The following is a 25563-nucleotide window of genomic DNA, read 5'->3' as shown; positions in this document are numbered from 1 at the left end:
AACTTGACGTGATTTCATGTTCAAGGAGGGTGGGATTATACCCGCGTCAGTACGGTAATAAAAATAAATTTCACTGTTTATTTTAGAAACTATGACTGTTTAAAAAAGACATAAATTTGACAAATTTGGAACTTTTTCATCAAAAACAACACATGAATGACGATATGTTGAGAAAGTTATGAAATGTTATGTTTGCAAGTTTTAGAGATGTACAGTACGCGAGACACAAAAATTACAGGGGGGAGAAAAGATGATGATCTTTGACAATCACAAGGGTTATCCTGCAACATTGTTGTGGATAACCAAATAAATATTTTTCTCGACACAAGTTTTTCGTAATTCAATTCAAAAGACATTTATTTTCGTCCACCAGTCAGAATCCCAAAAAGATAAAATTCTTGTTGCGGGATTGCCTTGGCAAATTAATAATAATTGTAAAAAACAAGTAAAAAAAACATTGAATAAATAAAAATAAAGAAATAAAATATAAAGATTATACTAGACTGTAGATAAAAGTTGAAAAAATAGTTAAAAAATGATGAGCAGCAGTGTTCTCGCCAGGATTCATATCAAGCGTCACGTTTCCCCCCCCCCCCACGAGGGGGGGGGGGGGGTCATTCCGACACTAAGTACTTGAGTCACAGCCCCACCATGGTTGGGGCTGTGGCGAAGCGATTTTTGGTAATTTACACCCTAGATGGCTGGAAATGGTACTCTCGCACATAACATTTATGTTGAATGACACCTCTGGTTTGGCCGGAAATAACACTTATAGCGCGCTAGCAAACAACAAAACGATCGTAGCCAACTTTTTCCGCCGGTAAACATACACGAAGAAACATTTTTTGCGTTCATTACGAACGTCAGGGGGAAGCCCCAATGAAAAAAATTGGCCTAATCTATTAGCCTACTCATCAGTAGGACAACTCTAGTTGGCCGGAAACGAAACTTTATAGCGCACTAGCAAACAGTAAAACCATCGTAGCATACTTTTTCCGCCAGTAAACATACGCGATAAAAAATGTTTTTGCGTTCAATACGAACGTCAAGGGGAATTCTCCGATGAAATAAAACTAGGCCTACTCATGAGTAGGACAACTCTGTAGTTGGCCGGAAAAACACTTCATAGCGCGCTAGCAAACCGCACGATCGTAGCCTGCTTTTTCCGCCGGTAAACATACGCGATAAGAAACATTTTTTGCGTTCATTACGAACGTCAAGGGGAATTCCCCGATGAAATAAAAAATGCCTACTCATCAGTAGGACAACTCTGTAGTTGGCCGGAAAGGACACTTCATAGCCAGACCTTAATTTATAAATATAAGAGGACAGCTCCTAATGGCTCTCCTCAATATGTTGAGGAGAGCCATTATTTTGATTAAGTATCCGAGGCACAGGCCCACCATGGTTGGGCCTGTGGCGAGCCGAATTTTGGTAATTGACACCTCTAGATGGCCGGAAATGGTACTCTCGCACGTAAAATTCATCGTAGGTCATTTATTCTCTTAACGTAGTCCAACGATGTATTGTTATGATAATTATCTACGCGTCGATCGTAGGGTGGTTCGTAGGGTTAGTAAACACCATTGTCATCGCCTTTAGAAGCATGGACAATGCAAACAAACAATGTATTGTTTGCTAATTAAAATCCTATCTAAAGATAGTAGACGTCAATTTTTGGGCGCTAGTTCCGTTTCGCACCTGTTTTTATTTCGACTTCCTTTTGACTCCAAATTGTTAAGCAACTTATTGTGAATACCACACCTTAAAATTGGGCCTCATAGCGCGCTAGCAAACAGCCCGATTGAGTCTACTTTTCCGCAGGTAAACACTGTACGCGATATATGAAAAAAAAATATGCCTACTCATCAGTAGGCAACTGTAGTTAGCCGGAAACGACACCTCATAGCGCGTTAGCAAACATTAAAACGATCGTAGCCTACTTTTTTTTTCCGCCGGCAGGTAAACATATGCGATAAAAAAACATTTTTTGCGTTCAAATACAAACATCGGGGGCCTACTCATTAGTAAGACACCTCTAGTTGCCCGGAAATAAGACTTCATAGCGCACTAAAATAGGAAAACATTCGAAAGAGAGACATGGCAGTAACAAAACACGTGCATCTCTCGGCGGCGGCTGGTGAAAGCACCATGTGACATACATACAGTATCGCAGTACTGATATCACAATACCATGTGACATCCCTTGTCACTCGACTTTCTCACGAAGTAGGGCCTAAAACATTCTAGCACCGATGTACAAATGTACCAGTTAAGTGAAATAAGACTTTAGCGCACTAGCAAATAGGAAAACGATTGTAGCCTTCTTGAATGTATTATACGATCAAAGCAGCTAGCATTGAATTGCGCCTAGAAATCATTTGATGATGTGCGTATGTTACCGACGAAAGAGTAAATCCCACCGATAGAGTCGATTAATTCAGTGTGATATTGAAAATAATAATATCATCGATATTTATTTTTAATACACATAACATTTTTACAAGAAAAACAATACAATCAATCATTTACTTTATTTACAATATACAAGTTACTACATTTTAGACAACAGCCAAATACTAGAGATCGAAAGAGAGACATGGCAGTAACAAAACACGTGTTTACATCTCTCGGCGGCGGCCGGTGAAAGCGAGTCTCAGTTGTTTAACACTTTGTTACGCAGTCTTTTGTTTTTCGTCTAGTGGTCATGTCACGTGTCTCGTATGCATTAGGCTCTTTATGCATGCCGCGCCTCAGCTCTTGAGAAAGTACCGTACCTGGCTGTTAATCTATTTTTAGATTGTTGCGGTTGATATTTTTAAGCGTCACGGATAAGGTTTTAAGCGTCACGGCCGACCGTAAAGCGTCACGGTAGAGAACCCAAGCGTCACGGTACCGTGACGCTTCAAAGGCCTGGGGAGAACACTGAGCAGATAAAAGTAATTACATGCAGATCAATTTGTTTACAAAGTGGGTGAAGCTTGCACGTTGCATGCTGGGAATTGCCTAATTATATAAAAAGAGTGAAAAAAAGGGGTACAATTTAATTTTTATAGTTATAATCGTAGCGAAAAAAATTTGAATCCCTAAAAGCAAACTCTAAATATGCAAAGTATTTCTTTTATTATAGATATAATATAGAAAGGATAGAATAATATTATATGCTGTTTTAACCCTTTTGTTGTTAAATTTTCAATAACCTACTATAGTATAGGTTACATAATATTAATAGCAATATTTTAACTCTTTCTCAGGGTTATGACTACAGTAGAGGGGGTAACCCTACAAGAGATGTTCTTGAGCAGTGTGTTGCATCATTGGATAATGCCAAATATGGTACAGTATGTCTCAATATGTTGCCATATTTTTAAATTAAAGCATTCCATACTTAGACTTAGAGGCACAATGCTAAACCTAAAGGCCAGGCATTGAATGGTGTTTCTTCTGACTTTTTGTTATAGGTCAATCAAACAGTTATTTTGCAGCTAAAAATTGCTCACTATAAATGGCATTTCAATGTAATCATTGGTGTTTTTGACCATTTATTTTAGAACTTTATTAACTGATTAGAATACAAGAATATGGAGTTATTAAATTCAGTAATTTGTTTAACCTATTTCTCTCGGCAGACATTCAGTATTTGAATTTATAATGAAGTTGTTTCATATTTATTTTCAATTTTACATTCCATTAAGCCTATAATTAAGTAATAACAAAATGTAGTAATTATTTATCAGCAATTATCATCATCATGAAAAAACGGACTCTGAACAGAAGATTAAGATAAATTGTAGGTCATCTTGTTACTGTCTGTTCTTTGTGATACTTATTACTGTATAAATGAGAATTAACCCTTATAACATGGCGGCATGAATGATACAATAATCTTAAATTATAATCGGAGTTATTTTTGGTTAAATCAGGCTTTTAAATCAGTGTTTTTTTTTTTTAAATAGCATTTGCTTTCAGTTCTGGATTGTCAGCAATGATGTCAATCTGCCATTTACTCAAATCTGGCGATCATGTACTTAGCATGGACGATTTGTATGGTGGTTCAAATCGTTATTTTCAGAAGGTTCTTCGTAACATGGGTATCGAAATAGATTTTGTTGATTGCCGTGATGTTAATAATGTTAAAAAGGCTATCAAATCTAACACCAAAGTAAGTATTAACAATTTATGTAGTTATTGTAAAAATGTTGCTGAATGAGTGCAAACCCTCCAATCTACACACAGGCTGCCATAGACTGCTCATTGGTTCTCTTATTCACCAACTAAAACCATTCTACTGTACAAGAAAATATAGAAAGTTCTGCCTTGTGCATTTTTTTTTCGTTTGTGTATTATACAGTAAGTACATTGTCAGGTTTACATTACAACAATGTTTTTGTTAAATGTATTGTGTACAATTTTCATGAACTATGAGTGTTTTCAACATGTCTAGATGTACCATTCTAGAATAAACGCTAGCATTTTTAAAGCAAATCATGTTTTTCATTGCCAAATTTACAATCGGTCAAATAAGAGAGATACATTGAACAATGAAAACCTTCCTGAAATAGCTGTTTTTCTCTGATTTCGCACCGTTCAGAGGAAATTGATCGGATTATTAGGTACATAAAACAAATTGTAACTTAATATGAACTCGTCACTTTGACGAGAGCTGGTTATTCGCGCAAACGCAACATGCACCACATACATTATACTGTATTATCGCCAACAATTATTATGCCATCCTATAACATGAATTAAATATGTTTACAGTGTTGAATTGTACATATTTTGTGTCATAAAGCATAACAGTATTTATGATACTCTGTATATGTTACATACAGTGTGGCAAAGTTGAAACAAGACCCATTTTTTAATCCAATTTTTAACTTGATGACATCATCAAAATGTAATATAAAGATAGCAATTTTAGAAGATAATTATCTAAATAATTACATTAATGAAAATTTGAAGAATTTTAGAGACGAAAAGCAAGATGCGCGCTATTTTAAATGCGGTGGAAATTTACGAAAGAGATGAAAATATGACTTTTTGAATTCAACTGGCCATATGATGACGTCATGACATCAGATAGACAAAATTTTTATAGGAAGTCATATCTACAATTCAACAGCTTCCATAATTAATAAGTTTAATCATGTGGGTCACTTTTCATTCTGAGAAGCTATAACAGATTGAAATATACTGTATAGACGAAAAAAAAAAGCATGAAAATATAATTAAAGCATTGTTATAGTCTTAAATAATCTGACAGTGACACCCATAGTATTAAGAGGTAAATTTTGTAGTGATATAATGTCAACAATACATCTACACTGTATAGAAATACCAGAATTGTTGAAGTAAGCCAATTTTGAAATGAGCTAGAAAGCAAACAAAAAATAATATATCTCCAATTTTTTTATATCATGTAGGAGATAATTTTCACAAAATTTCATCTAAAACAAATTTGTCCCACAAGGTCAAATCCTAGGTCAAATGGAATAGAATAAGTTCATCTTTTAAATAGTAATCTCAAAAGTAAATAGAAGATTTGGATACCTTTAACAATTAGCTTTCCAAAGATACCTGTCACCACAAAATCGGTCCACACGTTACGGAGATACAGTCATTTAAGTATAGCCCGCGAAAAATCGCGAAGAAACGATGGCGCGTAGCGCGCGAACCGTTGGTCGTATGGTGCTCAAATTAAAAATTTCAGGTTTTTTAGCTAAAAATAACCCAAAAACCAAATTTGAGCAAATTTGAAGAAAGTAGGGTTTAAAATGTCATTTTTTTTGGGTGATTTGTTATGGAATGACCCTATTATGAAATACAATTTCATAAAGTTTCGTTGAAAAATATTTTTTTGCTCAGAATTTATGAGAAACCATTTTATAAAATCATGCGTAACTTAAGCTGCGCGACTCTAACATCATATTAAAAAATTGTCTGCACATCTAAGGTCAATCTTCTGACAAAGTTATACGATGTTATGTCCACAAAAATTAGAGATACACATGCAACAACATTCTGGGAAAGAAATAAGAATAAGATAGAAAAAAAAAGGTCCTGACAATAACATGCGGTTATCCACCAAGTGATAAGATCACACAAAATATAATGATGAAATTATATCTAGATTAAATGGTATTTTAGCTGATGAGTCTCATATTCAGTTAAAACAAATAGACATAAATTTTCATTCTTACCTAGCGCAATTAGACTACACAACAAGGAGTTCCAAAGATAGGTCAGGTCTTTTGTATTTTATATTGCTTGATCAGTTGTTAGTTCCAAGTTGATCACAAATGTAAATATTATGTTTGTATTGTTTTGCTTGTGTTTTTCTGCCAAGAAAACAATTATCATTATCACTTAATAAATCGAATCTGAATTTAATTTGTTTGTACAGTATCTGGACGATTTCATAGGTGAACATAATACCGGCACTTTACAATTGGCAAATATATGAATAGGGGCGGATCCAGCATTATAGATAAGAGGGGGACTAAATATTTCATAAATGATGAAACGATCCATCGGGTTGTCATTATTTTATTTTAAAAAGACACATTGCTGTTAAATTTTAGTGGGGTAAGCCTATTTGTTTATACCCTGCCTAAATCTGCGGCTGGTGAAATCGGCAGGGAATGTCAAATCATATTTCTGTTTTTTTTTTATATGCATAGTTGGTTTGGTTGGAGACGCCTACAAATCCTTTATTGCGTCTAGTGGACATACAAGTAGTTTGTGAGGTAGTTCATGCAATTGGTGGTATTCTTGTTTGTGTTGATAACACATTCAGCTCAAGTTATTTTCAGGTGTGTATTCTAGTACATAAATTAAAATTGTTAATGAAATTGTTAATAATCTATATATAAATTAATTCTGACATAGGCGAGCACAATGCAAAAATTTCGGTACAAATCTCCGCCTTGGATCTATCTGAGATGTACCTCGAAACGTAGATTTGATAACATTAATGTTCACATCGACGCTATTGTTCCATATTTCTATCTTAGGCAGGGCATCATTTATAAGGAGCGCCTGCGCGACCGCGCTCCTCAACAGGCTTCGAGGAGAGCAATTTATCGCGCTCCTTAATTTTCAAAATAGAGCCTAGCTTTTGACAGTGTTGATTTTTCTGTCAAGAGGCCTAAAAACACGTGGATTTTTAAAAGTTAAAAATGTGAAAAACGCTTACAATGACAGGCCTAGACAATCGATCATCATAAATTATAAAAGCTCGAAAAGGCGGCGGAGTGATACTCGACGACGACGAAGCAAAGTAAACAACAACAGAGTCTAGCTAGCTAGCTATCTAGTCTACTAATAATAAAACACGAGGCCGACCGGACGTACAACTTTTGTATACACGTGACGTGTGTAATCTCCCGATATGATGGAAAAGCTAAAAGCAGTCCCTCGTTTTTTTAAGGATCGCAAGCGCGATCAACAACCTTCAAGGAGAGCAATTAATCACGCTCCATCTCACAGTGCGAGGTTAGGTACCAAACAAGGGGATTCCCCTGCCTGCATTCAAGGACGAGTTTACTTCATCGCCTCATAGTGCATCCAGTACGGTGTCATAGAAATACCTCCTTTACAGCAACCAATAATTGTTTCTTTTATGCTTACTGCATGTTTTTATGGAACGAGTTTATAAAATATATTTAATTTTAAAAGGAAACATTAATAGGAGGCCTAAATATAATGTTTATTATTTAAAAACTTAGTTACTTTAATTATGTCATTAGTCATTGATGGATTATTTCTTCAAAAGTTCCAACCAATTTTGGTCACTCAAATCCTCCTCAAAACACGTGCTGATGTGTGACGTCATCATCTTCTAGAAGGAAGGTAGCTCTCCCCAAATTGTGCGTGCATGTGTGACACATGTAAACACGATTAAATATCTTTCTTAATTATTTTAAAATGATACTTTGTAACTTATTATCAATATTTTAATGGCTATTGCATGTTAGAATTGTATAATTTATGAAATACAGGTTGTAGGCCAACAAGCTAGGCTAGAAAAGCTAGGCCTAGGCTAAAGACATGTTGGTCAGGATTCTCCAGGCAGGCCCCTGAAACCCAATCTAGACCATACAAAAAATTGGATTGATTTTTTTCAATGACGATCCCCACGGAAAATATTGTGTGAATGTGGGTGTGGGAGGGGAGTGGAGGAGGGAGGAATTTTGGGGAGAGTAATTTAAAATGTACACAAAATTAATAAGGGCCAGCCATTTTTAATAAGGGCGACCATCCTTCAACTTCAACTGGCCCTGCTGGCCACTATGGTTTAAAGGTTAATTTTCAGCCCTGTATTTATTAATAAAAGATTTATAGATTATAATATAATAGATTATAGCGGCAGTGTGCGCTAATAATTTTTTTTTGGTAGCAAAACCAATAGAATTTAACTTTTGTGGTCAAATTCAAAACATTGTAATTTTTTTACATATTTACATAAACATTTGAGGAGAGCGATTTAAAATTTTTGCAAGGAGAGCGAATTGCTCTCCTCGGTGATTTGAGGAGAGCGATTTGTTGCTCTCCTGGGTTTTCCATACGTGATGCCCTGCTTAGGAAGATATTATAAAGAGTTTTTTAACAAAATTTATGATTTCAACATTAGATTTTCATCTCAATTTCAATTCTTCCCGGTCAAAGTAATTTCCGGGTTTAAGGCCCTGTTCAGACCCATGGCGTTAGACCGTTTTAGCGTACGACGCTAAAAGAATGTGTGTCTGAACAGTTGGGGATTAGCGTACAATGCGTCGTACAACGGTTGTAGCGTTGTAGTGGAAAACGGTTGATAGTACCGTTTTAGCGTACGACGCTACTGTAAGTCAGAACGTTTCCTGTTATGACGCGAAACAAGGTTTGACCTAGGCTGACATCTTGTATCGTCAATGTGTGAGATGGATTTCAATAACAACAAACTATTATCAACTGATTACCATTATATTTTCTAACAAATGACATAAATACATGCACCTTGTATTTAAACATACAGACTGGCTGCGCTCATGTACGGGCTGCACATTCGCTATTCTAGACTAATATGTAATAGAATTTCATAAGACGACGAAATAAAGTAGATAGTTTGTACAGATGATGATAGTTGTTACCAAGATATTGTAGCGCTATTTAATTTGTAACAGGAAGGTGGATTTTACTTGCTTTTGAAAATCTTAATTCGAGTAACGGTAAGCCTAACTAACTATGCTTAGGTATTCTAGTCACGCACTCATGCAGTTATGCCGGCCAGCTACGGTTACACCTGTGCCTAGTAAACTGTATAGAACAATGAAGGCCTTTGGTATATGCCGAACAGTCCCTACAGTTCGCGGGACCAAAGCTGGTTGCAAAATGAAAAGAAGGATATCCGTGAGAATAACTAAAAGAACTAAAGCACATTTTAACGAACACTATCCGACGTATATGAATGAACGTAACCGTGTCATTGTGAAATGTCAAGTAAATAAGAACATTCCAATTAAACAACAGCTTAATGTATGTTGTTTCAACGCACGGTCAGTCAAGAATAAAACTCTATCTATCAATGATTTTATATCAACTAATGATCTCGACATTTTATCTATAACTGAAACTTGGCTGGGAACGTCTATTGATAAAGCCTCTATAGAAGAATTAGTTCCATCAGGTTACGATTTTAAGCATATACCACGTCCCTGTCGACATGGCGGTGGAGTAGCTTTATTGACCAAAACATCAATAAAAACCAAAATTGTACGTTCCAGCAAAGATAGAGGATTTACTCAATTTGAATACATGGACTGTGATGTTGATATAGATGGTGTGATATTGCGCGTTGCCACTGTTTATCGTCCGCCACCATCTACTGTAAACGGCCTAAAGATCAGTGATTTTTTCGATGAATGGTCTACGTTTCTCTCCTCGTATGTAACAATTCCAAAAGACATTCTAATTCTAGGAGATCTTAATTTCCATTTAGATGTCGCGGAAGATCGTAACTCTCAGCGTTTTGTTGATATTCTTGAGTCGCATGGTCTAAAACAACTTGTGAAGGACCCGACACACAACCATGGTCACACATTGGATGTAGTTATTGTTAGGGATACAAGCTGTATGGTATCTAATATCTCAGTAACCGATCCAGGCCTTTCTGATGAAAGTGGGAAAATGACTTGTGATCACCTTGCCGTTCATTTTAGAACAGCTATAGCGAAACCTAGTCCGATCTATAAGAAGGTTACCTTCCGCAAGTTACGAGCCATCGATGTTGATACGTTTCGGAAAGATATCCAGTCATTCGTCTCTTCGACATCGTTATTAAATCCTGTCGATGAACTGTTGTCCACATATGATATTTCATTGCGATCATTAATTGACAAACATGCACCTTTACGTACTAAAGCCTATTTTACACTAGGCGAATTTATTCGCGCGACGCGAATTATTTCGAGGATACGCATGCGCTGTTTGTTTTTTCCTTGAAACGTCACCTTCGCTGCATCGCTCTAGCAGCTCGCAATTTTTCGCCGCGACGAAAAAGTGAGTTCGACCAGTTTTAACTTTTTCGTTGATCGTCGCAGCGAAATAAAGCGCAAGCCAATCAAATCGATAGAGATTTCGACGTCATACTTGTAACCTGACCAGACCTGACCTTTTATTCCTCATCCCCCCCCCGAGAAAAAAATGGATGAAAATAATAATAATATGTCATGGTTCGGTGATACTAGTACTACTAGTTCAATTTATAGTAGTACAATTGATGCTACTGATATCGAGGAAAACATCGAAGAGCCAAATTTTGCACTAGAATTTGACAAGGAACTGTTCTTGGAAGTGGTCAGAAAATATAGATGTCTCTGGGACACTCACTGTGAGGGCTATAAGAACAGGCCGATGAAACAAACTGCCTGGGTGAAAATAGGGCAAGTCTTTAACAAAGACGGTAAGTAGTACTAGGCCTAGCCTAGGCCTAGGTATACTACTGTTCTATAATTTTAGTTTCGTAAATAAAAATATCAGTCTGTGATTAATATGAAAACGATGGTTAATCATCAGGGCCGTAGCGTGGTCAGGTTGCAAGCGCAGCGAGCACCATTGTTGGCTGGGGGCCAGGGGGCCGCCAAAAGGGCCCTCGGTCGAGGTGTACAGAGTAAACATTTGCTATTCTACCCGTCCTAGAACTCATTTAAATTATGTTTTTTGTGTGAAATTTCTTCAATATTTATTGCAAAATATATATGCAAAAAATATAATCCAGACCAGAAATGTAATAAATTGTAAACAGTAAAATAAACCATAATATGAATTATATTAATAAATACTAATATTTAGCTGGTAATGGTATATAAATGACAGCTTACTGCTATAAGTTATATAAGTAACCATTTTGATCATTCAAGTATTAAACAAATAAAATGTAAATAAATACATTTTTAATTGTTTTCAGTTGAGTTCTTGCAGAAACAAATGAAGAACCTCAAAGACAGTTTGAAGAAATGCCTAGACAAGCGAACCAAACTGACGAGATCTGGTGCTGGCGCATCGGTGTTGCCAAAGTGCAAGTATTTCGAGCAAATGAGGTTTTTACATGACCGCACAGCTAACAAACCCACCGAAAGCAACCTTCAACCAGAACCAGGGATCATTGAAGATGTTGCATCAACGTCCAGTGATACTAGTATTAACAATCCGATTGTTTGTGCCAAACGAAAAATTACTGAAACACCAGCACCCCCTCCTAAAAACAGACACGGGTCAAAGGGGCGTCAGTCATCGGATCCACTAAATACAATTCTACTACAAAACCTGGAAACAACAAATGAAGCGATAATGTCGCTGACCACAAAACCAGACAATGATAACGAGGTGTCTTTGTATTGTAGAAGCCTCATTCCGATCATCTCGTCACTGCCGTTAAGAAAAAGAAGACTTGCGATGATCAAAGTCAGCCAGTTGTTATTTGACTTAGAATTTGACTTTGAATAACATGTAGGCCTATAGATAGAATGTCATTAATTAACTTTCATATTATGTCTATATTTGGCAACAAATGTTTTTGTTTGGCCTCAGTAAAATTCACTGATGTCTGTTGGACTGGGTTAATCAAACCCTGTTGCACAATCGTTAACAGATGTCTTGTCCCTTGCTCGAGACAAGATCCTGAAATACAATATACAATAATAACATATCGGTACAACCTCGAATACAATGCATTTTATTTCAAATAATTGTGAAGCTTGTACATTACATACAAAATGGTAAATCAATAGAAATTAGTTAGTTTAGTGTTACATTTGTGCATGTAATTACTCTTTTATAGGCTATAGCATTCATGTTTTTATTTTACTCTTAAAATTAGTTAAAGTTTGAGTACTGCAACCATTTTTCCTATACTTAAATGTAAATGTGATGAACATTCACTGATGCCAGTGTAGTCACAATTGAGTTTAGTTTTGTATTGTATTGTATCATGTTAAAATAAAATAGTTGTCAACGTTGATAAATCACTCTCCAGTAGTTCATTCATCTAAAGACACATCACGTGAAGTTACAGTACGATTCACCAGTTGCCATTGCCATTCTACTTGCCCTTCATTATTGAAATAATGCATATAGTCTTGTCGGACTGTAGCAGCATTGTTTGAATAATTGTTAGAACCAAGTCGCTGCATAGGTTGCAATCCCCCAATAGCATCGTTGTCTTTTCTCCAATCCCCTCCTCTAAATCCGGATGGTCCGTCACGGTCAACAAAGTTTGGTGGACAATAATTGTTATTATTAATTGCATTTGTTTTCATCAAAAAGTTATGAAGTACAACAATGGCTTTTGTGATTAGGATTACTTTTTGTACACTGGCAATAATGGGCCTTCGTAATATTCTGAATCTACTTGCAGCTATTCCAAAAGTGTTCTCGATCACCCTTCTTGCTCTAGACAACCGATAATTAAAGACGCGTTTATCCATAGACAAATTCTGTGACGGAAATGGTTTCATCATATGGGGTTTCAATCCAAATGCATCGTCTCCAATAAATACAAATGGAAGACGTTTGTCTGAATTTGGGAGCCGTCGTGGTCCTGGGATGTGTAACAAATTATTTTCAATTGCATACCCCAAATGACTATTATTATACACACTTCCATCGCTTTGCCGACCGCTATCCCCAATATCTACCAAAGTAAATTGATAATTTGAATCACAGACTGCCATGAGTACGATGCTAAATGTTTTCTTATAATTAAAATAGGCTGATCCAGAATTTGCTGGTGCTTGCAAGACAACATGTTTCCCATCTATGGCACCCAGACAGTTTGGGAAATTCCAGTGATCAGAAAAATCTTTGGCAATGCATTTCCATTCATCCTCTGACGATGGGTGTTTTATATAACCTTCCTGGTTTAGGACCGTCCAGAGAACATTACACGTTTCATTTATTATAATTCCTACTGTTGCTGGGCTCATGCGGTAACTTGCACCTATTGTTACTTGTGCATCTCCAGTCACTAAGTATCTCAGACAAACTGTAAATTGTTCACTTGGGCCGATGGGCTGTCTCATTTTAGTCGTAGATTTCTGAATATGTGGACCTACTAAACTCAAGAGGTGTTCATACAATTCTGGAGACATTCTAAAACACCGAAAGAAGTATTCTGCATCGTGCAGTTTCAGTTCCTGAACGAGAAGATGGAATTCTCCCTTTTGCTCACGTTCTTCATATATCTTCCTTACCCAAAACCGTCGTCTTCTTCTAAATCGCTGCATCCGTGTCTGTTGTCTCCTCCTTAGTATTAACATAGTTAATAATCGTGATTTTATAAGTAAAAGTTGTCTAACATTCACTGCAGCCATTTTAATTTCGCGCTAATCACCGCTAATGGCGCGAAAACTACCGAGCGAATCGAATCACGAATTGCTAGTGTAAAATAAAATATACAATCGCGCGAACTTTTTCGCGGCCAAATAATTCGCGTCGCGCGAATAAATTCGTCTAGTGTAAAATAGGCTTTAGGTTATCGTGCAGAGACCTAATTGTCCTTGGTACACTGATCATCTCCACGAAGCCAAGCATCTTCGACGGAAATTAGAGCGCAAATGGCGCAAGACCAAACTCGCAGTCGATCATCAACACTATCGTGGTCAGTGCTCAATCGTAAATCGACTACTACATAAATCTAGAATCGATTACTATTCTGAAAAGATAGCTGCCTGTGATCGAAATCAAAAATGTTTATTTAAGTTGTCAAGACATCTATTCGGTGAAACTGATGACCCGACTCTACCGAAACGCACATGCGCCAAAGAACTCTCCGAGGACTTTATTTCATTCTTTAATTCTAAAATTGCAGATATTCGTCATGATATATCGGCGAATGTTGACAAAGTTAATGTTCAAGAGAGAGATCCTGGAGAGACCACGTTTGATGCAACACCATTAGTGGAATATACGACGGTTTCTCTAGACGAAGTGCGAACAATCATCCTAAAATCAAAGAGTAAGTCATGTGAATTAGATCCTCTACCGACATGGCTCCTGAAGGAGTGCCTTGAAGAACTTCTGCCTTTGATAACAGCTATCGTCAATGCATCACTACAGACGGGTTACGTTCCACGTGATTTTAAACAGGCGCTTCTTAAACCTCTCATAAAGAAATGTAACCTAGATCCGGAGACTCTCAAGAACTATAGACCTGTATCTAACTTACCATTCATGTCCAAAATCCTTGAAAAAGTTGTTGACGCAAGCCTAGAAGAACACATTGTAATTAATGGCGTTCATGAGTGCAATCAGTCGGCATACAGGAAATTTCACTCAACGGAGACTGCCCTTCTGAAGGTCCAAAGTGACATTATCACGTCTCTAGACAAGGGTTACGCTTCTGCGCTTATACTACTTGACCTTTCAGCCGCCTTTGATACGATCGACCATCAGACACTACTTCAACGGCTTTATCATCATTTTGGAGTACGTGGAAATGCCCTAGCATGGATTTCATCTTATCTGAAGGATCGTTATCAATCAGTGTTCATTAATAATGCGCGTTCGAATCCACTTCCCCTTAAATATGGAGTACCGCAAGGATCGGTCCTTGGACCAAAGTTTTATTCGATGTACACAAAGCCCATTGGAGACATCCTTCGGCGACATGGACTCGGCTACCAGTTGTATGCGGATGATACGCAAATGTACGTTTCTTTTCGCCCAAATGACAAGTCAGAAATACAATCTGCTCTAATTTCGATGGAAAAATGTGTTTCAGATGTCAAGGTATGGATGACCCAAAACATACTGAAATTAAATGAAGGAAAAACGGAAGTGATACTCTTTTCGTCACGGTACACTAAGACCAGTATAAATTTGAACGTGAATGTCGGAAACATAGTTCTAAAACCAACGTCGACTGTGAGAGACCTCGGAGTAATATTCGACAAACATCTTACTATGGATTCACATGTACAATCGATCTCGAGGCAGTGTTATATGCACTTACGTAACATCTCTCATATCCGACGTCATCTAACATATGATGCCACGAAATCATTGATACAGTCGCTGGTGATCTCTCGTATGGACTATTGTAACGCCTTACTTTATGGTCTGCCGACTACAACTATTGATAAATTACAAAAAGTCCAGAATACGGCAGTGCGAATAATTACGAAAACCTGTAAATATGACCACATTACACCTATTTTAAAGGAGCTCCATTGGCTACCGGTGCAGGCACGCATAAAGTATAAGTTACTTGTACACACCTTCAAGGCATTGCATGATCAGGAGCCGACTTACATCAATGATATGCTGAAGGTTTATCAACCAAATAGGCCATTACGATCACAGGATTCTTTTACTTTATGTGTTCCTAGAGTTAAAACCAAATCGTATGGTGAAAGGTGTTTCATGAAGGCCGCGCCGACTCTATGGAATGCTCTTCCATACCAGCTCCGCAGTGCTTCTTCCTTGAACATTTTTAAGGGGGAACTTAAAACACACTTATTTGTGTCATACTACAACAATGATTGATTTCAATTTGAATATAGTATATAGTATATTGATGCCTATTTTTGTAATCGTGTATTTTTCTACTGCAATTTGTTTGGTCAATTACTGTGCAATAATATTTTTAATCAATTTAATTAAATTAAATTAAAATTAAAAAAAATAAATAAATAAATAAAATAAATAAATTAAATAATAATTAATATGTAAATAAATTGTATTTTTGTAATCGTAGTTTAAGAAATTCCGACCTATTTTGTATATCGTTCATTTTATTTTTCTATTTTATGCGATTTTAATTAATGTACAGTAAGAATATTTATAACTTAGTTTAAGAAATCTTATTTCGAATAATTTGAGGTTACTTTTGTAATTATTGTTTATGATGTTTGTCTTTATGATGTGAAGCGCCTTTGAGCATGAGTTTTCATGAAAAGGGCGCTATAGAAATCTGGTAAATAAATAAAATAGGGACTATGATCCCATCCGCTTTTAGGCCTAGCTAGGCCTAGAGCCATTCACGCATTTCATTCAAGCTAAAAACTAGCGTGGGACATCAAGTCACTCATTCATACAAGGCAGACTAGACTGGACAAGTTTAATGCTGAAAACCCCCTAACTCCTAAAAAAATCAGTAAACAAACAAGGGGAGCTGTGTCCCTTTTATTAGCAAGTTAAGGGTTATTTTCAACCGACTGGACCAAAGAATATATATCTTTGACTGGACTGGCTAGACTAATCACAATCATTTTTTTCTTCATCATTACGAGGCCTGCTTTATTTTCGTAACACAAGAGCCTGGGGAAAATGTTTTTTACTACAAGATAAAAACAATAGAAACAGAAATTTGGCTTTACTATATTTTTCTTAAATAAATGCTGAGGTATGTTTTATTTACGGCAAATTTTGTCATAATTGTAGGGCCGAGATCTAGGCCTATATACAGTGGAAATAATGATGAAAACATGTGGGTACATGAATATGCAACTAGAAACAACCTGGATGACGTCCTTCCGTTGTAATGATAATCGTACGCTATGGGTCTGAACACCTCGTTTTTTTCTCTGCGGTTTGTAACGTGACCTTGATAGTAACGTTGTACACAAAAACGGTCTAACGCCATGGGTCTGAACAGGGCCTAAGATAAGTTTACCTTGCAACAACCTGGTTTCAAATATTTTCTCTCTTTTATACACAAGGGAGCAGTTAAAATAATAGATTTGACCCTAAAGGTGACTGGAAACAGGCATTTTCCATCAATCAATACAGTGTCCCTTTGGAAGACGAAAAAAAAATCAGATAGTAGGACTGGAGCTTAAGTTGGCCATTAGTCATAGCCATTTCAGTTTTTTGTTTATTTTAAAACATACCGCGCGTGTGTGAAGGTACAGTAGTTAAATAATAGAAATTATACTGCAAATTAATAAAGATCAAATTAAATATACGCCATATAGAATCAGAATATATTGTGGGGAATAGTATTATGAAATTACATAGGGAGATTTGATGATAAGACATTTTTCGAGTGAAATCCCGATAGCTGAGTTTTATTGAGTAAGCTTGCAGGAATAACTGTAGGCTATCTTCCTGTGTCCCGTTAGGACCGAGATGTCTGCCCATGTTGCAAGCCGTAATGTCTTCTTTCTTGGGCCCACTCTGTCACGGCAGTTAGTTTCAAAAGATGATTAAATTAAATAATGTATTAATAATTATTAGGATGGTATTCATTTGAATAAACGCCTCTCCAATAAAACATCACTTTGAATAATAAACCCCCCCCCCCCAACCCAACTATCTAATAAACGTCCATCCACATATTTATAATAACACAATTATACTATTTGTAGTAGAATTCACCGCACTGTTATCTACAATTTACCAAGCATTTGTTATTCTTTTTTACCACTTTTCATATCTATTAGAGGATTTCATTTGATTATAAATGTTACCATATTTATATTAAAACTAAAAAATTTAACAAATATCCCTCGAATAAGCACCTCCCTCAAATGACCTCCGCCTCCCCAAAGGGCCCTACCAAACAATAAAAACTATACTTTAAAATGTTATTAATCATCTAAAACACTGTGAAACAAAGTAGTTTAGTTTTACGAATGTCAAGCATTTTCAATAATGGTAACCGACAGAAAATGTATAAGGAGAACATTATCATTCTGAGAACCATCGTCTACACTTCCTAGAGGGGGAGCGAGCGAAGCGAGCTCACCCTCTAGTATTAATAATAATAATTGATATTAATAGCTAATTTGCCTTGATGCCAGATTCATCTTATGTTAAATGAATACATGCTCAAGTTATTTTCAGGTGTGTATTCTAGTACATAAATTAAAATTGTTAAGGAAATTGTTAATAATAATAATTGTTATTAATAGCTAATTTGCCTTGATGCCAGATTCATCTTATGTTAAATGAATACACAATCAGGTGTTTTAAAACTATGTTACCAAAGTTTGACAAAGTAGACAGAAAAACAGGTAAAGCTACTTCACAATTTCACTAAATGAAAGACAGCGCCGTTCAATTCTTTTATGATTCTCCATTTAACAAAACAACGCCGTAGATGTAGTAAAGGTAGTGCTTGAACCTTTCAAGTTTTCTTTGAAAATTTAGACATGGAATCTACCAATATCATATTACAGTGTAATATAGTATTTTATTATTTCACTTTCAGCGCCCCATAGATCTTGGAGCTGATTTAACCATGTGCTCAGCAACTAAATACATGAATGGTCACAGTGATGTTGTCATGGGTTTAGTGTCGACAAATAACCAAGAAATTAGTGAGCGTCTGAAATTCCTACAACTTGGTAAGTTTTATGTATCAGACATACCATTCAAATGCTTCATTTACAGGTTCTATTCCCCCAGGTTTTATTGATTTGTATTAATTTTTAAGGCAGGTCCAGCAAGAGTATTTAAACTGACAGCAAACATATTTTAACCAAATGTTTAAATAAAGCACATTTTATTTTTAAAATAAAATTTGAAAACCAATTAATGGTTATTATGGATAAAATTTACAAACACCTTTACAAATGTATTTCATATTATTTATCATGGTAATAATATTTTGCTGTTTATTCTTAACATCTGTTTCCTTGACTTAAGCTCTTGGCACAATTCCTTCTCCATTTGATTGTTTTCTTGTAAACCGGGGATTGAAGACACTTCATTTACGTATGAAGGAGCACCAAAAAAATGCTATGGTTGTTGCAAAGTTTTTGGAGACAAACAATTGTGTGTCAAAGGTCATATATCCAGGTATAGTAAACTTAAGAAAATTGGATAAATAAAAGATAGATATCAAGTACAGGATTTATCAGAAAAGTTGAAACAAGAAGACTATGACTTTTAATAGTTTAAATGTTGTGTATGTATTATAAGAATACCCAATAAAGTTAGAAACCCAGTTTGTGAAATTTGTATTTACTGTATTTGTAAAATTTATTTAAATACTATAGTTTTCACCATGTTTATTTTTTTGTAGGCCTGCCTTCACATCCACAACATGAACTTGCAAAAAGACAGATGAAAGGTTTCAGTGGAATGGTTACCTTCTTTATCAAAGGTGGAATCAATCAATCTAGATTATTCCTTCAGTCTTCCAAGCTGTTTACCCTGGCTGAGAGTCTTGGGGGCTTTGAAAGTCTTGCAGAATTGCCGTAAGTAACAACCGCTAGGTTTGCACTTGCTTTGCATCTAAAATGTTTGATCCCCCTTTATTTTCGCGACTTTCGCGATTGAACAACGATCGCGAAAATAAAGGGTGTAGGAAAATCGTGAAATTTCCAACGATGTTGTTTACAGTCAATCAGGCCTAGGCCTAGCCTTAGTTAGCCAGGCCTAGGGCCTAGACTAAATATGGAAAAAATGAATATAAAATAGTATAGTGTATTCTTTGAACCATTTACGAATCTCGATTATTATTTATATTGTTTGTTGAGGTGTAATTAAAACAAATTGCAACCAACCAAAAATGCTAGGCCCTACTCAACCTGCGCTGCCTTGCTCAAAACAATGATGAAATTCCTCTTCACAGAGATTGACACACATGGCGCCGTGGAGGGATTGATCGCTAAAATAATGTTCAAATTGGTATAAAAAAGCTTACGTCATTTCTTGGGTAATTTTTTATGAAATGTATAGTGTACTTGCTTGACAAATCCTTATATAAGTTGTAATGTTTCCATAAAGTAATTATTTTACGTGCGTAAGCCTAGCTTGTGGTGTTTAGCAAACGGCAAAAATACCATCGTCATGCTCTTCACCACCACAGAGATCCATCCGGTCGGCGTCCTGTCCTTTCATTGTTTTTGTTGCGAAATAGTTTACAATGTAAAATCGCGAAAATTTAGGGCCGCGAAAATGTTGGGCTTTACAGTATATTATAATTTGAGTAATAATCAGGTTTCTTAGCACTTTTTTTGTGCACTTCGTGAAAAAATGAATGCGCTGCTATATTGTCAAATATATAAAATATTTAAAATGTGAAAAAAGATGCAAAGAGAGAGAGATTCCAATAACTAATTGTCATGATGCTTACAATATGGTAAGACACATTTATAGTAATACTAATCTTATCTAGATGTTTTACTGTTATATATAGTTATGGAGTTCGGAATAAATGACTTTCTATATCTGCCAGTTCGAGTGTAAAGAGATCTAATACGGACTAATGTTGGGAGAAATTTTTTTTTTCGTGGAAATGTGTTTCAATTCTCTTTTTAAATCTTTGTTTGCCTTTTTTAATACTTGATTTAAGTTTACGTTTAGTTTTTTCAGTTACATCATTACTAAGATAAGCCAATCTTTTATTTCTAATGGCAGCTTTTACACCCTGATCAATCCAGGGTTTGTCATTAGAAAAAAGTATAACTTGTTTTGTTGGGATAGTTAGGCTTTCACAAAAAGTTATATATGCGTAAACAGTCGCAGTTAGTTCATCAATATCACTTGCCGATTCCGTGAAAACCTCCCAATTAGTTGCGTCAAGGCTTTAGGCTTTAAATGTGTATATTGTGCACAGAGGTGGGAATAATGCGCCGCAGTGAAAGGGTTAATAAATTTCTGTTATCAGGCTTTAAATGAGCTTTAATTTGATGTGAAAATCGTCTTCTATAGGTTTTTCGTAACGAAAGATCAATTTTGGTGACAAAAAACCAATTTTGAATCATTGTTTATGGAAAATTTTTATGGATTTTGGTATTAAATTATAGCTAAATCTACATTGAAATCGATAAAACATAGATTACAAACGTTTTGTGCATGGTAATTGTGCAAACTACATTTTAAAATGGTGCATGAGGCGTAAATCCCGTTCAGAATTTCGAAGATTGAACCATTATAATCCAGTGAATATTGTAGTGAGTAAAATATTGTACTGTAAAGTACGCGCTAGTTTGTTGTGACATTTTCCGTTTAATACATCAATGCACCCTATCAGCGAATGGTACGTTCCATATTTTGAACACATTGTTTAGTTTTCCTCGCTCGATTTCGGCCGGCTCGACGCGAGATGTGTGACAGCAGCGATGTCGGAGATTGACATGTCCTATTCCGTTGTAGAATATCTGGTTTTACACATTAATTTAACAACTTAAAATTGATGTAATGTGCGGAAGATTTATTATGCAAGTATACAATGCAAATGCGTTAGGTTAAAATGTACCGAAGAAATTTATTAACCCTTTCACTGCGGCGCATTATTCCCACCTCTGTGCGCAATATATATTTAAGAAAAACATATTTTAATAAATTTAAAAAAAATACTAATTGAGATAATTGTGTAATTATTTTTGTGGTGTGTGATGGGCAAAGGGTTAGTTTACAGTTAGGTATAAAAAAAAAAGGAATTTGCATATTGATGACGTCATTACAGGTATTTTGGATTTCGAGTTTTTTATCTATTCAATGATAAAAACTATATTTTCTATAAGAAATTCTTATTACTCTAGTAGCTAGATCAACTTTCGTATGCACTTTAAGGTCCAGAGAATTTGACTTCAGAAATTGGTTTAGGATGATCAAACAATCAATTTTGGCTTACACATTTTGAAAATGTGGCGAAAGGTCAAAAGGTCAGGGTGAAAGGTTATAATACAAAACACCAACATGTCCTTAAATCTCGACAACCACTGGTCACAGAAAGGTAATTTTGGTCTCAAATTGATCAGAAGGTATACATTTATATTCAGTCTAATGGGACATTTTAGTAAAAATGACCGGAAATGCAATTTCTGGCCTTTGACCCACAACCCAAGGCATGTATGTATCTCCGTAACTACTGGTCGTAGACACTTGAATTTGGTCTTAAATTGTTCGAAATATACATTTTGTTATTTGTTACACATTTTGAAAAAAGTTACAAAAGGTCAAAGGGTCAGTGTCAAGGGTTATATGGACATGTATATAAATACAGTAGGTACTTGTATCTTGGCAACCACTGGTCACAGGAAGTCAATGTTGGTCTCAAAATCTTCAGAAGGCATGCATTCATATTTAGTCTAATGGGGCATTTAAGTAAAAAATTATCAGAAATGCCCTTTCTGACCTTTGACCCACATACCAGGGCATCTTCAACTCTTTAAGTACTGGTCGTAGAAACTTAAATTTGGTATCAAATTGTTCGAAATATACATATTTACATTCATTCTAATAGAAAATTTGGTTAAAAGATGATCAGAAATACTATTATTAGTACTAATGTTATTGTTTCAAACAAAAAACATATCTCTACACAACTTAACCTTGGACAGTAATGTTATGCAATAGCTTTAAATTGTTTCATTATTGGGTTTAAAACAAATACTTCACTGTTTGTAATTGTATTTTTGCTTATAATGCTAGAAAGTATTGTTGACCCCAGAGGACGATTAAACATTTTGATAGAAACGTCGAGCCCAACAGAATTCTTTTCAGAATGCTAGAAGTACCTACCTACAGCAGATATTAATATCAAAAAGTGATACAAAATGCTTGCTAAATTTTAGATTATGGTAGTCATTGAAATGTGTTGTGATACAATTATTAGTCGCGTGCAACGCAACACTACAGCTCACTATATCGGTCGGTTGGTCGGTAAACACTAACTCAAATTTGAGCACGCGACTGCAGCCATATATATGGCCTTGTTGTGTATATGCATGTGGCGGTGCGTTTAAATCGAAGGGAGGGCCGGGGTGAGCGTTTATTCGAAGGAGGCTTATATTCAAAACGGGTGTTTATTTGAATAAATACTCTAATTTTAATAATGGTATATAATTCGTTTCTCACTGATAAAATGTACTTTACATGATGTATTTTCCTCTTTATGCTTTTGTAACAAAATGTTTCTGTCTTTTAGAATAAAGTGACACTGTCACAGGCTCCATTTAACGAATCCTCTCTAGGTGCCAGTATCTTTTTAAACGCTAATCGTCGTTAGACATTGCGCGTCTCACTTGTGTTCGCCGCTCAGTACGTTTTTGAGCAAGCATGTGTATAGGTCCGCATGTGAAAAGTTCTGTTTCCTTTTTTATTTTTGCCATCCATGTTGTTTTTGGTCTTTCTTTTGGTCTTTCTCTGAGTTTCTCCGAGTGTGATCTTAGCTGGTGTGTTTTCATTTAAACGGAGCAGGTGACCATACCATGTCAGCCTTCTTTTCTTTACGGTGCCAGTACAATGATATAAAACAATGACACATCATTATCCTGAGACACTATATAAGACACGATTACACAATTGTTATGGATCTTCATTCTATTTTCTGTTTGTTTGTGAGGACAATTTGTCAACAATCAACACTGTCTTTTGCATGCCAATACATAGTTTATACTATTGTACTACAACATGTCCAGCTTTCCTGAAAACACCCTTGTGTACTGTAGTGTGTTGTAGTATGATTTTATCATGATCTATAACATTTTAAAATACACTTCTGATGCTTTTTTTTTCAATTCACTTAGTACTTAAAAAGTAAAAAAATCTAAGTTTCTAGTGATATTGATAATAAATCTCCAGAAATATATATTATTTTATTATGTACACTGGGAACAGACGTGTATATGTATAATTTGTCGGTGACATTTAAAAATATTGTGTCATGGTCATACAGAATGATGAGCATGAATTGGTGGTCTATATAGTTGTCTCCGATACCTTTTCAATATCATGATTCTACTTGCACCTGGATGAAGAAGGTTTAATCCAGTTATTCTTATTACGATATTAATTGTGTTGTATTTTTTATATCTAGGGTGTATTTATTTGATTATACATGTTACCATATTACACCCAAAAAAAATAATAAACGCCTCCACCAAATAAACACCCCTCCCCCTAAACACCCCTCTGAACAATAAATGTCCGTTGCATTTATTCGGATAAATACGGTAAGTTACTTCTAGCATTCTGAAGAGAACTGTTGAGTTTGACGTTTCTATCAATGTTTGATCGTCCTCAGGGGTCAACAATATTTTCTAGCATTATTATAAGCAAAAGTACAATTACGAACAGTAAAGGATTTGTTGTAATTCCTATAATGAAATCATTTAAAGCATCATTTATTGCATAACATTTATATAAGAATAGGTTGTGTAGAGGATGTTTTTTGTTTGAAACATTAGTAAATAATAGTATTTCTGATCATCTTTTCACCAAATTTTCTGTTAGAATGAATGTAAATATGTATATTTCCAACAATTTAAGTTTCTACGACCAGTACTTGCATAGATATAAAGATGCCCTGGTATATGGGTCAAAGGTCAGAAATGGCATTTCTGATCATTTTTAGTCGCGTGGAAGCGACTCTATAGTTCACTATGTCGGTCGGTCGGTCTGTCGGTCTGTCTGTCGGTCCGGTATCACTATGCGTTTTATCGCTTTCTGACCTTATCTTGATATCAGTTTAATCTAGCTAGGTCAATTTTTCACAGTATATTCCTTATGGCCAGGAATCAATGTGGTTATGTTTTCACGGTGCGCAATAAAAAATTACGCGGTCTACGCACGATTTAACGAAATCACGTTTGTAATCATATCTTCACAACCATGAATCACAATTAAATAAAATTTGGTACTCATAAATTTCAGGGCATAAATCATCATATGGCAATACAATTACGTGCATAGCGCATGTAACGCATGCGTACGCGCGCTTAACATTTTCAAAATTTATTTTCGATGAAATAAGAGTATATTTCAGGCAATTTTAAGCGTTTACAAAATTGCCATGAGTGCGCATATTTTTGCGCGCGCACTGCGCGTTAAATGTTATTGCGCACTCTTTTTGCCCGATTTCTGTTTTCTTGACTTAATTTTCAACTCGAAATTACGTTATACGAGCACGTCGAAAGTGACAGGCTACGCACGTGTAAATAAAAAAAAAAAAAATGTTTTTAAACATTTCAACATTTTTAAACATGTTCAGTAATTTCGGTCAGTATAGTTCACTATGTCGGTCGGTCGGTCGGTCTCTCTGTCTGTCTGTCTGTCGGTCCGGTATCACTATGCATTGTAGCACGCGACTTAATGGCTGTTGGCCTTGTTCACTAAAATGTCCCATTA

General features: G+C 35.7%; 3 protein-coding genes across 5 annotated transcripts in view; 2 read left to right on the top strand and 1 right to left on the bottom strand.

The window, feature by feature from the left end:
- LOC140051121 (cystathionine gamma-lyase-like) overlaps positions 1-25563 on the top strand; it is a 64605-nt gene that overhangs the window by 23053 nt on the left and 15989 nt on the right. For both annotated transcript variants that reach the window (XM_072096241.1, XM_072096240.1), the window contains exons 3-8: positions 3255-3336; positions 3957-4162; positions 6684-6815; positions 18692-18827; positions 19129-19281; positions 19508-19682. In XM_072096241.1, coding sequence (XP_071952342.1) covers positions 3255-3336; positions 3957-4162; positions 6684-6815; positions 18692-18827; positions 19129-19281; positions 19508-19682 — 884 coding nt within the window. The remainder of the gene's footprint in view (positions 1-3254; positions 3337-3956; positions 4163-6683; positions 6816-18691; positions 18828-19128; positions 19282-19507; positions 19683-25563) is intronic.
- On the top strand, positions 8232-12525 carry LOC140051120 (uncharacterized). Of its 2 annotated transcripts, none has more exons than XR_011845484.1 (2): positions 8232-10942; positions 11447-12525. XR_011845484.1 is itself a non-coding variant. In XM_072096239.1 (2 exons), exons 1-2 carry the CDS (start codon positions 10684-10686, stop codon positions 11983-11985), a joined length of 798 nt encoding a protein of 265 aa, XP_071952340.1. In that variant the 5' UTR covers positions 10492-10683; the 3' UTR covers positions 11986-12523. The 2 variants fall into 2 exon arrangements, 1 of the variants encoding a protein (XP_071952340.1); XM_072096239.1 differs by having other exon boundaries at positions 10492-10942; positions 11447-12523.
- Positions 12519-13850, bottom strand: LOC140051712 (uncharacterized). Its single transcript, XM_072097008.1, has one exon. It carries the CDS (start codon positions 13848-13850, stop codon positions 12519-12521), a length of 1332 nt encoding a protein of 443 aa, XP_071953109.1.

The sequence above is a fragment of the Antedon mediterranea genome, chromosome 6 (genome assembly GCF_964355755.1).
Source record: "Antedon mediterranea chromosome 6, ecAntMedi1.1, whole genome shotgun sequence".
NCBI lineage: Eukaryota > Metazoa > Echinodermata > Crinoidea > Comatulida > Antedonidae > Antedon > Antedon mediterranea.
Note: the sequence above shows the minus strand (reverse complement) of the source record. Positions and strands in the feature narration are given on the sequence as shown.

What these genes read in the sequence shown, in the direction of transcription:
- LOC140051120 (XM_072096239.1), top strand. Translation starts at nt 10,684, where the DNA reads ATGGATGAAAATAATAATAATATGTCATGGTTCGGTGATACTAGTACT. An exon ending in GCAAGTCTTTAACAAAGACG is followed by an intron (nt 10,943 to 11,446) that starts GTAAGTAGTACT and finishes AATTGTTTTCAG; the next exon opens with TTGAGTTCTTGCAGAAACAA.
- LOC140051712 (XM_072097008.1), bottom strand. Translation starts at nt 13,850, where the DNA reads ATGGCTGCAGTGAATGTTAGACAACTTTTACTTATAAAATCACGATTA.